Here is a 15,641-nt window from a genome sequence, read left to right on the forward strand (position 1 = left end):
AAGGATGAAGTGAAAGCAGCTGTTAAGATGATGAGAGCAGTTAAGGCACCTGGGTTGGATGAATGCTATGCAGAATGCATGAAAAAAGGAGGTACAGTTATGGTGGACTGACTGTTGAGGTTATTTAATGTTTGTTTAAGAGAGGGTAGAGTGCCGGAGGATTGGAGGGGTGCCTGTACAGTTCCCCTTTACAAGGGAAAGGGGGACAAGTGTGTGTAGTAGTTTCAGAGGGATGAGCTTGTTGAGTGTAGTTGGGAAGGCTTATGGGAGGGTCTTGATTGAGAGGATTAGGAGAGGGACAGAGGGAGTAATTGGTGAGGAACAGTGTGGGTTTAGGACAGGTAGGGGTTGTGTAGATCAGATTTTTTGTGGCAAGACAGGTATGTGAGAAAGCTATAGGAAAAGGTAAGGATGTTTTTTGGGCTTTTATGGATCTGGAAAAGGCTTACGACAGGGTAGTCAGGAAGGCACTGTGGGAGGTATTGCAGATATATGGGATAGGAGAAAAGCTGTTAAGAGCAGTCAAGAGTTTTTACGAGTGTAGTAGACCTTGTGTTAGGATTAGAAATGGAGTGAGTGAATGGTTTGAACCACTCGCGCTCCATTTCTAATCCTGACACATGCTCTAATACTCTTATAAAAACTCGTGGCAGCTCATAGAAGCTTTCCTCCTATCCCGTATATCCGCAAAACCTCCCACAGTGCCTTCCTGTCAACCCTGTCATAAACCTTTTCCAGATCCATAAAAACCAAAAAAACATCCTTACCTTTTCCTATAGCTTTCTCACATATCCGTCTTACCACAAAAATCTGATCTACACAACCTCTACCTGTCCTAAATCCACACTGTTCCTCACCAATTACTCCCTCTGTTCCTCTCCTAATCCTGTCAAGATCCTCCCATAAGCCTTCCTAACTACACTTAACAAACTAATCCCTCTGAAACTACTACACTCTCACTTGGCCCCTATACCTTGTAAAGGGGAACTATACAGGCACTCCTCCAGTCCTCCAGCACTCTACCCTCTCTCCAGCAAACATTAAATAACCTCACCAGCCAGTCCACCATCACTGTACCTCCTTTATTTAGACATTCTGCATGACATCCATCCAGACCAGGTGCCTTACCTGCTTTCATCATCTTAACAACTGCCTTCACTTCATCCTTCCTTGTTTCTCCTCCATTTTCCTCACTCATCATGGTCATTTTCTTAGTGCTTTCCACTGCAACTATCTTTCCCTCCCTATCCTCCATCACATTTAGCAACTCCCTAAGATACTGTGCCCATCTTCCCCTTACTGCCTTGTCTTCCATTATCATCTCTCCATCTGCACCTTTCTTTTTTTTCTTCTCTACTTGATTCGCCTCCTCTTCCTCTCATAATTTCTTTACAAAACATCTTTATATTACTTTCCCATCAAATATAACTAGGTGAATACACACCAAGGGCCTCTTCTCCCTTATAAGGGAGGTAGCCAACTAAGGCATACACCCATTCCAAAAAGTAGTTGATACTTTCTAACAAAATAATCTGTGTTAGAATCCCTGGTGATTGTGCTGTGACTGATCATCATTATACATACATACATATACCAAGGCTTTTTCCACCATACAAGGGAGGTAGGCAAAAAGGAAAAGGCATAAATTCATTCCCACCCATTCCATCCCCATTCCCACCCATTCCACCTCCTGGATGACGGGTCATCCCTGCACCTTGTCCACTGCCCTGGGTCAGAAGCAGTGTCGCAAGACACAGCACATCCACAGCAAGGCCGCTTCATTAAATCGGCGACCCCCCCTCTCCGTACCCCCATGCAATAAAAGGAGAAGATGGGGAGAAATCCCTTCGGGCTGAGTCAAATTTGCTCACGCATCCTACCTCACCCCCATCCCGCTGCCCATTCCACCTCATGCATCACAACATCATCCATATACAACCATTCTCCATTCACCCCTGTCTTCTGTCCTCTCCCATCCTTCCTCAACAGACATTCCCCTCTTCCCCAAAGCCCCCTTCACCCCATCCATCCACCTCATCCTAGGACGTCCCCTCATGTTCACTCCCTCCACATCTGCCTTCCATACCTCCTTTACTAGTCTTTCTTCACTCATTATTTCCATGTGTCCAAACCATCCTAATACTCTTTCATCAACCCTATCTCCCAACTCCCTTTCCACCCCTGTTCTCCTCCTCACCTCCTCATTTCTCACTCTATCCAGCCTAGTAACCCCCATCATACTTCTCAGACACCTCATCTCAAACACATTAAGGGGGGCCACCCCCGAAAAATCCTTGGGCTCATATCTCGCTTCTGGTTCATCCAATTGCTTTGAAATTTTAATATGTTGTTTGTTGGTATAAAGAGATGCTATTTTGTAAATTTCATGAAATTTTGATGAATGGTAGTGGCTACAAAAAAAAACGTGTTTTTATTTTTTTTTTGTTTCACAAGATTCATTTTTCACTTAATTGCTTTGAAGAAATTATCATAAAAACTTTGTTTATATATCTACATTTTGTTGGATTTTATTTTCAATTTTTTGTTTTGTCTCCTGAATCCCGTTTTTTTTTTTTTTTGACAAATTGAAAAATCTAATTCCAACAAAAAATTCTATTTTTGTTGAAGTATAAATTGATACCTAACATAAGTTGATCAGAGTTTTTACCGATTTTGTGAAAATATTTGAAGTTCAAAAAACATTTCGAGATATCGGCTTCTAAAGTTTTTTTTTTCAGTTTTTTCCTTTTCCTGCCATGTGTATTCATCTGATTGGCATGAAATTTTCACATATGATTGTGTATATATTGTTGACTTGGAGAATGAAGAGAAAGGGGGTGTGACTGCTGTTGTGGCGTGGGTGGGAGTGGTGGCGGAGGAGGAGGTGATAAGCCGGATGGCGATAACACGCTCTCTCCCCTTCATCTCTGCTAATTTCTTCGCTAATTTCTCCTTGATCTGAAGAGTCTTGATGCCCTTTACTCTTCTTGAAGTTGGATATCCTCGATAACGTAAGCTTACGTTTGTAAGTCATCTTGCAAGACGAATATAAAAGAAATATTACAGGAATGCAGCATTTCATTATCTGTAATGTCTCTGTATGTACTGGACGTGAGTAGCTAGGATTTACCACACGCATGCGGGGAAGAGATGCCATTTGTCGAAATTTATATAAAGAATTTTTTTTTTTTAATGATAGTTCTACATAGTTATAAGCATTGAATGATACCTCATTTTCTAGCGCACGCGTCAGGCTATGACGCAACACCCCGGGTTATTTAAAAATGGCATCTGAGGGGGGGGAAAAAATATTTTTCAGAAAAAAACTTCAAGTGATAGTTTCGGGTAGGACTGACATCTTGAGCCGATAAAAGTGAAAAGTGAAACTTTAAAAATATTCATGAAAAATTCACCGGGGTGGCCCCCCTTAAAACTCCTTCTCTCTTCCTCTCTTATGTTCCATGTTTCTGCCCCATACAGTGCTGTTGGCACAATCACTCCTTCATATAGTCTCCTCTTAGCATCCATTCCCAGTGTCTATTCCTCATTACACTTTTAAATCCACCAAGGCATTTACTCGCTTCTCTCAATCTACATTCTACCTCCACCTTCACTCCACCTTTTCCTGCCACATTTGCACCCAAGTATCTAAAACTATCCACTTCCTCCAGTTGTTCTCCCTTAATGCTCACTTCCAATCTGCTGCCACTTTCACCCCTTGTACATCTCATCACCTTACTTTTACCCACATTTATCTTCAGCTTTCTTCTATCACACACTCTCCCAAACTCTGTCACCAACTTCCTCAATCCCTCCTCCGATCCTGCCACAAGCGCAGTGTCGTCCGCAAACAACAGCTGGCTTACCTCCCACTTTTCTCCATTTTCTTTAACTATCTCCAATCCCTGACCCACTACCCTTGCATTTACCTCTTGCACTACCCCATCCATGTATAAGTTGAACAGCCAGGGTGACATAACGCATCCTTGACGAAGTCCCACCTTTACCTTGAACTACTCACTCTCTCCATTTCTAATCCTGACACAAGCTCTACTACTCTCATAAAAACTCTTGACAACTCATAGAAGCTTTCCTCCTATCCCGTATATCTGCAAAACCTCCCACAGTGCCTTTCTGTCTACCCTGTCGTAAGCCTTTTCCAGGTCCATAAAGGCCCAAAAAACATCCTTCCCCTTTCCTATAGCTTTCTCACATATCTGTCTTACCACAAAGATCTGATCTACACAACCTCTACCCGTCCTAAATCCACACTGTTCCTCACCAATTACTCCCTCTGTTCCTCTCCTAATCCTCTCAATCAAGATCTCCCATAAGCCTTCCCAACTACTCTTAACCACTTCACTACGGGACTTAAATCTCGCGGGCAGCAGCCAATGCCAGCCGTACGACGTGTCGTAATAATACTCGCATCATAAAATATAGTCACGGCTTATATCGATCGTTCTCTCTTTCACCCGTGAATTTTGAAAACCACAGAGAATGGGATTAAGAGCAGATTAGAGAGAATGTAAAAACACGGGCGACTACAATAAATATAATCAAGACGCCGATATGGCAGCGTCGCGAATCCACTTGCTCCTCATGTCGCCTACGTGTGCGGCACCGTATGGAAAGGGTTAACAAGCTAATCCCTCTGAAACTACTACATTCACACTTGTCCCCTTTTCCCTTGTAAAGTGGAACTATACAAGCACTCCTCCAGTCCTCCGGCACTCTACCCTCTCTCCAGCAAACATTAAATAACCTCACCAGCCAGTCCACCATCACTGTACCTCCTTTTTTTTTAGACATTCTGCATGGCATCCATTCAGACCAGGTGCCTTACCTGCTTTCATCATCTTAACAACTGCCTTCACTTCATCCTTCCTTATTTCTCCTCCATTTTCCTCACTCATCACGGTCATTTTCTCAGCATTTCCCACTGCAGCTATCTTTCCCTCCCTATCCTCCACATTTAGCAACTCCCTAAAATACTCTGCCCACCTTCCCCTTACTGCCTTCTCTTCCATTATCATCTCTCCATCTGCACCTTTTACCTTTCCTTCTCTACTTGATTCGCCTCCTCTTCCTCTCTTAACCACTTCGATATGGTGACGCCTACGTAGGCGGCATGAGGAGCAAGTGGGTACTCGATGATGCCGACATCGGCATCTTGATTATATTTATTGTAGTCGTACCTACGTAATTTCCATTCTCTCTAAACTGGCTTCATCAATTTTCTATGGTTATCAAAATACACGGGTGAAAGAGAACGAATGATTGAGCACTGACTTTATTTTTTATAATGCGATTATTATGACGCAACATCGCACGTCGGGCAGCTAATGCTGCCAGACGTGCGATGTGCCCCGGAGTGAAGAGGTTAATTTCTTTCCAAAACATCTTTTTATTACTTTCAAAATTTTGTGTCATACTCTTACCCCATTTCACATCTGCTCTCCTCTTTGCCTCCTTTACCTTTTGCTTTACTTCTCTTTTCTTTTCTTTGTACCTCTCATACGACTCCCTCGTCCTATTTTGTAACCAATCTGTGAAAGCTCACTTCTTCTCTTCTACGACTTTCTTTGTTTCCTCATCCCACTATTCACCACCCTTCCGTCTATTTCCTCCTGTCCTTCTTGTTCCACACACCATCTTTATACCTCATTATACCTCTAAATAAATGTTAGGTTATTCTCAATGTTGAATTAAATGTGGCCTTTATCTTGTTTTCAGTTCAGCCATCTATATCCTGCCTTAGGAGAGTACATGGGTCTTGAATTTACTCCTGAGATCCTTGCAGCCAACATGCCGGAGTACATGCCAGTTGCTGTAGCCCAACCAGTAAGTTTCAGATTTGTTTCCATACAAGTTCTTAATGTATGTATTTACTTAACCGTAGTATACAGGAAAGGAGTAACACTCATTGGGTCTTATCTCCTCCAACTATCCAGCCTCAAATTCATGTACAGTTCAAACTTAATCTATATCCTTGATTTCTAGTAATCATATTTAGATTTGAATTCATTTATTGTTCCAGCTTGGCCCATGAGTATATGTGCATGTATTTACCTAATTGTAGTATACAGAAGAGGAGCAACACTCATTTGGGTTCTGTCTCCTATTCTCTAATTTCCTGACGTACCTAGACTCAAATTCATGTATGGTTCCATCTTAATCTATATGATTTCCAATTATCACATTTCGATTTGAACTCGGCTATTGTGTATGTATATGTATGGATGGATAAATATATGGAATGTGATGGGTAGCCTGTGAAGATCCTGCATGATCAAAACCTGCCTCACCCCCTCACTTCCATAGACTGACAGTCTCCAGGCTGGCTTCAAGATCCAGGCAAGGCAATACAGACCTTGGCAAGAGAGATGGGTGTCAGAGTGGCAACTATAAAGAAAGTGCTGAATGAGGATCTTTGCTACTCCTCATACAAGAGGCACAAGGGCCAACTACTCACTGCCAAGGCCTGAGAGAACCACTTTATGAAAGCAAAGAAATACCTCAACAAGGTCAAACACCCAGTCGAGCCGGGGATACTCTGGTTCTTCTCAGATGAGAACTTCTGCCAGGACCAGTTGCACAACACACAGAAGAAGAGGTGGCTAGCCTACAGTCCACACAAAGTCCTGCACTTCATGAAGACCAACTTCCCTCAAACAGTGATGGTCTTTGGGTGTGTTTTCGGCAAAGGCCACGCCATGCTGCCCCACATCTTTGAAGAGGGACTAAGACTCGCTTCAGATAGCTAAATCGAGTTGCTGTCCACTGTTGTCAAGCACTGGGTGGCTAGAGTAGCTGCAGGAAGACCATACATGTTGCAGCAGGACTCTGCTCCATGTCATACCTCCAGGAAAACCCAGAAGGGGCTGTATGAGAACTTCTACAACTTCACCTGTACATCTGTCCCCCCAATTCACATGATTGCAACCCCATGAACTATTATGTGTAGGGTGCAGTTGAATAAACACCAATCATACCGCCTGCAACACCAAGGACAAGCTGATTGCCAGGATCAAACTGGTATTCAGGGGTCTCTCGAAGGACACCGTGAAGGCCGTGTGCTGCAGGTTCAGGTCCTGCTTGGAGGCCGTGGTGGAGACTCAGGGTGGCTTGAGTGAGCTATATTTGGCAAAAGATCCTCTAAGAGATGCACTTCCAATTCTAAGAATACATAAATTTTTGGCCAAGATATGACATTTTTCTTTCCTTTACAAAAAAGTGTCAAATTTATCCCAAACACCCTGTATATCTATAAATGAATATTATATATATATATATATATATTTAAATAGAATCACCAGTGACGGTGATGTCGATCAAATAATTCTGACTGTTGTCCCTGGATTCGAATCGGGCTCGTGAAATCACACAGCCATCGCCTTTCCAACTGAGCAATCAAGCCTATAAAATTCTCCAACCTGGAAGTTAATCTACTCCCAAGGAACTAACTCTAAATATATATATAGATATATATATATATATACATACATACATATACCAAGGCTTTTTCCCCCTTACTAGGGAGGTAGCCAAAAAGGAAAAGGCATAAAATCATTCCCACCCATTCCATTCCTGAAAACACACTGCACCCCTCCACCCTCCCTCCCATCTTAGCACCTCCTAGATGACGGGTCATCCTTGCACCTTGTCCACTGCCCTGGGTCAGAAGCAGTGTCGCAAGACACAGCATATCCACAACAAGGCCGCTTCATTAAATCGGCGACCCCCCCTCTCCGTTCCCCCATATAAAGGAGAAGACGGGGAGAAATCCCTTCGGGCTGCATCAAAATTTTGCTCACACACACTACCTCACCCCCCACCCCCCCGACCATTCCACCTTATGCATCACAACATCTTCCATATACAACCATTTTCCATTCACCCGTCTTCTGTCCTCTCCCGTCCTTCCTCAACAGACATTCCCCTCTTCCTCAAAACCCCCTTCACCCCATCCATCCATCTCATCCTAGGACGTCCCCTCATGTTCACTCCCTCCACATATGCCTTCCATACCTCCATTACTAGTCTTTCTTCACTCATTCTTTCCATGTGTCCAAACCATCCTAATACTCTTTCATCAACCCTATCTCCCAACTCCCTTTCCACCCCTGTTCTCCTCCTCACCTCCTCATTTCTCACTCTATCTAGCCTAGTAACCCCCATCATACTTCTCAGACACTTCATCTCAAACACATTCAAGCTCCTTCTCACTTCCTCTCTTATGTTCCATGTTTCTGCTCCATACAGTGCTGTTGGCACAATCACTCCTTCATACAGTCTCCTCTTAGCATCCATTCCCAAATTTCTATTCCTCATTACATTTTTTAATCCACCAAGGCATTTACTCGCTTCTCTCAATCTATATTCTACCTCCACCTTCACTCCACCTTTTCCTGCCACATTTGCACCCAAGTATCTAAAACTATCCACTTCCTCCAGTTGCTCTCCCTTAATGCTCACTTCCAGATTACTGCCACTTTCACCCCTTGTACATCTCATCACCTTACTTTTACCCACATTTATCTTCAGCTTTCTTCTATCACACACTCTCCCAAACTCTGTCACCAACTTCCTCAATCCCTCCTCCGATCCTGCCACAAGCGCAGTGTTGTCCGCAAACAACAGCTGGCTCACCTCCCACTTTTCTCCATTTTCTTTAACCATCTCCAATCCTTGACCCACTACCCTTGCATTTACCTCTTGCACTACCCCATCCATGTATAAGTTGAACAGCCAGGGCGACATAACGCATCCTTGACGAAGTCCCACCTTTACCTCAAACCACTCACTCTCTCCATTTCTAATCCTGACACAAGCTCTACTACTCTCATAAAAACTCTTGACAGCTCCGAGAAGCTTTCCTCCTATCCCGTATATCTGCATAACCTCCCACAGTGCCTTTCTGTCTACCCTGTCGTAAGCCTTTTCCAGATCCATAAAGGCCCAAAAAACATCCTTCCCCTTTCCTATAGCTTTCTCACATATCTGTCTTACCACAAAGATCTGATCTACACAACCTCTACCTGTCCTAAATCCACACTGTTCCTCACCAATTACTCCCTCTGTTCCTCTCCTAATCCTCTCAATCAAGATCCTCCCATAAGCCTTCCCAACTACACTTAACAAGCTAATCCCTTTGAAACTACTACATTCACACTTGTCCCCCTTTCCCTTGTATAGTGGAACTATACAAGCACTCCTCCAGTCTTCCGGCACTCTACCTTCTCTCCAGCAAACATTAAATAACCTCACCAACCAGTCCACCATCACTGTACCTCGTTTTTGAAGACATTCTGCACGGCAATCATCCAGACCAGGTGCCTTACCTGCTTTCATCATCTTAACTGCTGCCTTCACTTCATCCTTCCTTATTTCTCCTCCATTTTCCTCACTCATCACTCTCATTTTCTTAGCATTTCCCACTGCAGCTATCTTTCCCTCCCTATCCTCCTTCACATTTAGCAACTCCCTAAAATATTCTGCCCATCTTCCCCTTACTGCCTTCTCTTCCATTATCATCTCTCCATCTGCACCTTTTACCTTTTCTTCTCTACATGTATATACATTATATATATATATACATGTATATACATATACATGTATATACTGTACATATACATGTATATACATATATATATATATATATATACATGAATATATATATATATATATATATATATATAATATATATATACATGTATAATATATATATGTATATATTTACCTAGTTGTATTTTGCGGGAAGGAGAGCTATGCTCGTGGTGTGTGTGTGTGTATATATATATATATATATATATATATATATATATATAGTGCGGGAAGGAGAGCTATGCTCGTGGTGTGTGTGTGTGTATATATATGTATATATATATATATATATATATAGTGTGTGTGTGTGTGTGTATTTACCTAGTTTTACCTAGTTATATTTTGCGGGATGGGGAGCTATGCTCGTGGTATCCCGCCTTTGTATTTCGCAGTGTCTAGTTTACTTTTAAACTCATGAATGGTTTTTGCGCATACAATTTCGTTATCCAGTTTGTTCCAAGTGTCCACTACTCTATGTGGAAAACTGTTTTTCTTCAGTTCTCTTCTGTAGCTATGTTTTTTTTTATTTTCTTTCCATATCCTCTTGTGTTTCTCTTGTCCCAGTTTAGTAAGTCCTCTCTATCGAGTATCTCTGTGCCTTTCATGATTCTGTAGGTGGTCAGTAGGTCACCTCTCTCTTCTTTGCTCCAGTGTCGGTAACTCCAGTTTAGCCAATCTCCTCATATGATAGGTATGCAAGTGCAGGTGCCATTTTTGTTGCTACTCTCTTGATTCTTTCTATTTTCTTTATATTCTTTTTGGTACTGGGTGACCACAATGTGGTCGCATACCAGGGTTGCGGAGTCGGATGGTATAAGGTCCGACTCCAACTCCTAGGATTCCGACTCTGACTCCTTTGATTCCTCTGACTCCCAACTCCGACTCCAACTCCCGACTCCGACTCCTTAACTCCTTGACCCCTATGTGGAAATCTATTCTGCAGATCCATATACCAGCCTCCCACACCCATTCAGCAAGCATTTTATAGATATTTTTCATGTATATTATTTTTTACGTGAAACATTCACTTTTATGATAAATATACTCGCATATACACTCACCCAGCTTTATATATATATGCACACAAGCACGTATATTCGTATAAACATATATTAAATATATAATGGTATTATTTATGCTCATGATCATCTACCAGCTTATGAGCACTCAAATCTGTTATGGCAGAGTTGCCACTTCAAGTTATATATTTTCTTTTTCCTTTGTGCCCCTCCCCTCCCCCCCCAAAAAAAATCATCTGTTATTTCATTTGTCCATTTTCATAAACTTTCTATCACAATATTAGGAAAAAATGTGACAAATCATGATGAGGAAAGGTTAATGGAGGATGCCCTACCTAATACTTAATGCAGAATTAATTTCACCATGTTATCATAAACACCAGGAATCCGTTCAGGAAAGAGAGAGACAACCTTCCCCTGTGCACACTGTTCATAGCTGTTGTTGTTCTTCCCCTTTTCAGTCATCACCAAATGCTGTGACATATGCTCTAATGTCATTCCTATCTGGCCCCTGAGACTGGTCAAAGTTTATCTCAGGGCATTATCCCAGCATGACATAGCTCCTACAAAACAGTAAACCACACAAAAACACTTCCATTGACTTTTACATACATGAAGATGTATGTGCATAGTGTATACGTAGTGGATATTTACTATTGTCTACACTGTCATGTACATGTGTACATGATGGAGTTCTAGATAGTAAACATAATTTGAATTAATTAGACTGTCAACAAAGGTAAAGTAGCCAGTTAAATTATTTAAAGATAAAAATTATCTCTGTCACTTGACAGTTGACAAATTATTCAGAGGGGGGTCACTGATTTAATGAAGTGGCCTTGCTGTGGATGTGCTGTGTCTTGCAACACTGCTTCTGACCCAGGGCAGTGGACAAGGTGCAGAGATGACCATCCAGGAGGTGCTAAGATAAGAGGGAGGGTGGAGGGGTGTGGAGTGTGTTCAGGGATGGAATGGGTGGGAATGATTTTAAGCCTTTTCCTTCTTGGCTACCTCCTTTGTAAGGGGGAAAAACCCTTGGTATATGTATGTATGTATGAATATTTATTAAAAATTGAAATATATTCCACTGGCTATAACTCCCATAGTATAGAATTAATGAAATATTAGTACAAACTACATTCTGGAAACTTCTATATATGGTATATATCCTGTAACTAGCTATAAAACCATTCTGTACTGGGTGGTTATTAAATTTTCTCAACACAAAACATATAATTTTTTTTTAGATTTTTTAAACTTGGAATAATGAGACCTACTGCTTTCTATTTGCACAATAGCAACAAATTATTTCACAGTGCACATCTATAGACAGTATTTTACAGCTATTGGACTTAAGGAGTCGGAGTCGGATAAAACATTCTGACTCCGACTCCTAGTACATACATACATACATATACCAAGGCTTTTTCCCCCTTCCAAGGGAGGTAGCCAAAAAGGGAAAGGCATAAAAACACTCCCACCCATTTCATCCCTAAATACACTCCACACCCCTCCCACCCTCCCTCTCAACTGAGCACCTCCTGGATGACGGGTCATCCCTGCACCCTGCCCACCGCCCTGGGTCAGAAGCAGTGTCGCAAGGCACAGCACATCCACAGCAAGGCCGCTTCATTTAATCGGTGACCCCCCCCTCTCCGTCCCCCCTTGCATATAAGGAGAGGACGGGGAGAAATCCCTTCGGGCTGCGTCAAAATTTACTCACACATACTACCCCACCCCCCCGCCCATTCCTCCTCATGCAATCACAACATCATCCATATACAACCATTCTCCACTCACCTCTGTCTTCCGTCCTCTCCCTTCCTTCCTCAACAGACATTCCCCTCTTCCCCAAAGCCCCCTTCACCCCATCCATCCACCTCATCCTAGGACGTCCCCTCATGTTCACTCCCTCCACATCTGCCTTCCATACCTCTTTTACTAGTCTTTCTTCACTCATTCTTTCCATGTGTCCAAACCATCCTAATATTCTTTCATCAACCCTATCTCCCAAATCCATTTTCACCCCTGTTCTCCTCCTCACCTCCTCATTTCTCACTCTATCCAGCCTAGTAACCCCCACCATACTTCTCAGACACCTCATCTCAAACACATTCAAACTCCTTCTCTCTTCTTCTCTTATGTTCCACGTTTCTGCCCCATACAGTGCTGTTGGCACAATCACTCCTTCATGCAGTCTCCTCTTCGCATCCATTCCCAAATGTCTATTCCTCATTACACTCTTTAATCCACCAAGGCATTTACTCGCTTCTCTCAATCTACATTCTACCTCCACCTTCACTCCACCTTTTCCTGCTACACTTGCACCCAAGTATCTAAAACTATCCACTTCCTCCAGTCGCTCTCCCTTAATGTTCACTTCCAGTCTACTGCCACTTTCACCCCTTGTACATCTCATCACCTTACTTTTACCCACATTTATCTTTAGCTTTCTTCTATCACATACTCTCCCAAACTCTGCCACCAGCTTCCTCAATCCCTCCTCTGACCCTGCCACAAGCGCAGTGTCGTCCGCAAACAACAGCTGGCTCACCTCCCACTTTTCTCCATTTTCTTTAGCCATCTCCAATCCCTGACCCACTACCCTAGCATTCACCTCTCGCACCACCCCATCCATGTATAAGTTGAACAGCCAGGGCGACATAACGCATCCTTGACGAAGTCCCACCTTTACTTCAAACCACTCACTCTCTCCATTTCTAATCCTGACACAAGCTCTACTACTCTCATAAAAACTCTTGATAGCTAGTACTCTTAGAAATCCGACTCCAACTCCCAGCTAAAACCTCTGACTCTCTCCGACTCCGACTCCGCAACCCTGCCACATACTCCAGTCTAGGCCTTATCAATGTAACCAATATTTTTTTTTATCATGTCTTCGTCCAAGTATGCAAATGCCACTTTTATTGATCTTAGCAGGTTGTAAGCCTCCCCGACAATTTTGTTAATCTGTTTATCATAGGACAAGTCGTTTGTGATAATTACCCCCAAATCTTTTTCGGTTCCTGCCTTCTTTACCTCCTTGGTTCCAGTTGTATATTTTTCTGATATTCTGTTTTTGCTTTTTCCAAACTCGTATTTTACTACACTTCTTAGTATTAAAGTCCACTTCCCATTTCTGACTCCAGTTCCATACCTTATTCAGGTCTTCCTGCAGTGCTTCACAGTCCTTATCAGTTTCTACTTTCCTTAACAGTTTGGTGTCGTCTGCAAAGAAGCTCATGTAACATTTCACATCCTCGTCCATGTCATTCACATAAATAACAAACATTATTGGTGCCAATACAGATCCTTGTGGTACTCCACTGATCACCTCTTTCCAATCTGAATATTTTTCTCTAAGCACTACTCTCATCTTTCTACCAGCCAGGAAGTCCTCCATCCATTTTAGTAGGTTCCCTTGTAGTCTTCCTATGTGTTCCAGTTTTTTTTAGTAATTTTCTGTGTGGTACTTTGTTAAAAGCTTTTTGCAAGTCTAGTCTGGATTATTGGCTGCTTGTTATTGTGGCAAAGTAGCATGCAGTTGATACTTTAGGGTCTATATGGGGCGTCCTGGGGTATTGGCTGCTTGTTATTGTGACAAAGTAGTATGCAGTTGATACTTTAGGGTCTATATGGGGCGCCCCTACAGACCAGAGCCACATATCATTTTGTCTATGATAGAGGAAAATTCTGTTCATAGAGAAATAATGACACTTTAATACTACGACTGTCCCTCCGTTATGCTGTCCCCCAACCCCTTGGTGCTGTCCTGTACCATTTCTCAGAGTATTCTTTTTTCTGTGGTGGGGGAAAAGAACACTGCCACCAAGTGTTCCCACTTGGATCGTAAGAGGCAAGGAGAAAGGGACGGAGATTGGGACTAGGCATCCTTCTTGTAGCCCCACAGGGGACATTCCTAAAAGAAAAAGTAAAGGCATAAGAGGGTCTGGGAGTTTTCCGACCAGCACCCAAGGTTTGGGTCTTTTAATGTGCGTGGATGTGGTACAGATGAGAGTAAAAGGGAAGAGATAGGTAGTATGTTTGTGAGAAGAAAGATGGATATGTTGGCTTGGAGTGAAACTAAGTTTAAAGGGAAAGGTGAGTGTAAGTTTGGGAGTGTAAGTGGGAGGTTATCAGGAGTGAAGAGAGGGCGAGGGAGGGAAGGGGTGGCTATTCTAATAAGTGAAGAGATAGGTAAATGCGTAGTGGAGTGGAAGGTTTCCTCAAGGATAATGTGGATGAAGGTGAAACTGGGAAAGGAGATGTGGGTCTTTGTAAGTGCATATGGGCCTGGCAGTGAGAAGAGGGTAGAAGAAAGGGAGGCCTTTTGGATAGATCTAAATGAGTGCATAGAGGATTTGGGGATAAATGTCAATGTAATAGTACAGGGAGACCTTAATGCTAGGGTAGGAAATGATCCAATTGATGGAGTGGTTGGGAAATGTGGGGTCCCAGGAAATAATCGTAGTGGAGAGTTAATGGTGGAAATGTGTCTAGAAAGAGAGTTGTTGATAGCAAATACAGTGTTTCGGAACAAATTCAAGCATAAGTACACATGGGAGAGGGTGGTAGATAGAGCGTTAATGGATTTTGTAGTGGTAAATAGGATTAGGATAGGAAGAGTTAAGGATGTACATGTGCTAAGGGGAGAGGGTGGGGGAATATCAGATCATTTTTTGGTGGAAGGTAAATTGAGAGTGGAGGATAGATGGAGAAAGAGGAAAGGGACAAAAGGTAGGGAGGGTCTTAGAGTGAACTCTTTGAATGAAAAGGAAAAGGAGTACAAAAAAAAAGCTGAAGGAGTGGGAGGGAGTGAAGGATAGAGTAGTGCTAGGTGTGGAGGAGGAATGGGAATGGTTCAAGGAGGGAGTCACAAAGTGTGCAAAGATGGTGTGTGGAACAAGAAGGACAGGAAGAAATAGAAAGAAGGGTAGTGAATGGTGGGATGAGGAAACAAAGAAGGTTGTAGAAGAGAAGAAGCGAGCTTTCACAGATTGGTTACAAAATAGGACG

At 42.6% G+C, this 15,641-nt stretch overlaps 1 protein-coding gene across 1 annotated transcript in view; it reads left to right on the forward strand.

Annotated features, from left to right (window-relative positions):
• Window positions 1–15,641, forward strand: part of LOC143037912 (syntenin-1-like) — a 153,489-nt gene that overhangs the window by 34,840 nt on the left and 103,008 nt on the right. The window contains exon 4 of the mRNA XM_076206578.1: window positions 5,737–5,844. Within this exon, the coding sequence (XP_076062693.1) occupies window positions 5,737–5,844 (108 nt within the window). The remainder of the gene's footprint in view (window positions 1–5,736; window positions 5,845–15,641) is intronic.

The sequence above is a fragment of the Oratosquilla oratoria genome, chromosome 2, assembly GCF_046742065.1.
Source record: "Oratosquilla oratoria isolate Oo_2021 chromosome 2, ASM4674206v1, whole genome shotgun sequence".
NCBI classification, from domain to species: domain Eukaryota; kingdom Metazoa; phylum Arthropoda; class Malacostraca; order Stomatopoda; family Squillidae; genus Oratosquilla; species Oratosquilla oratoria.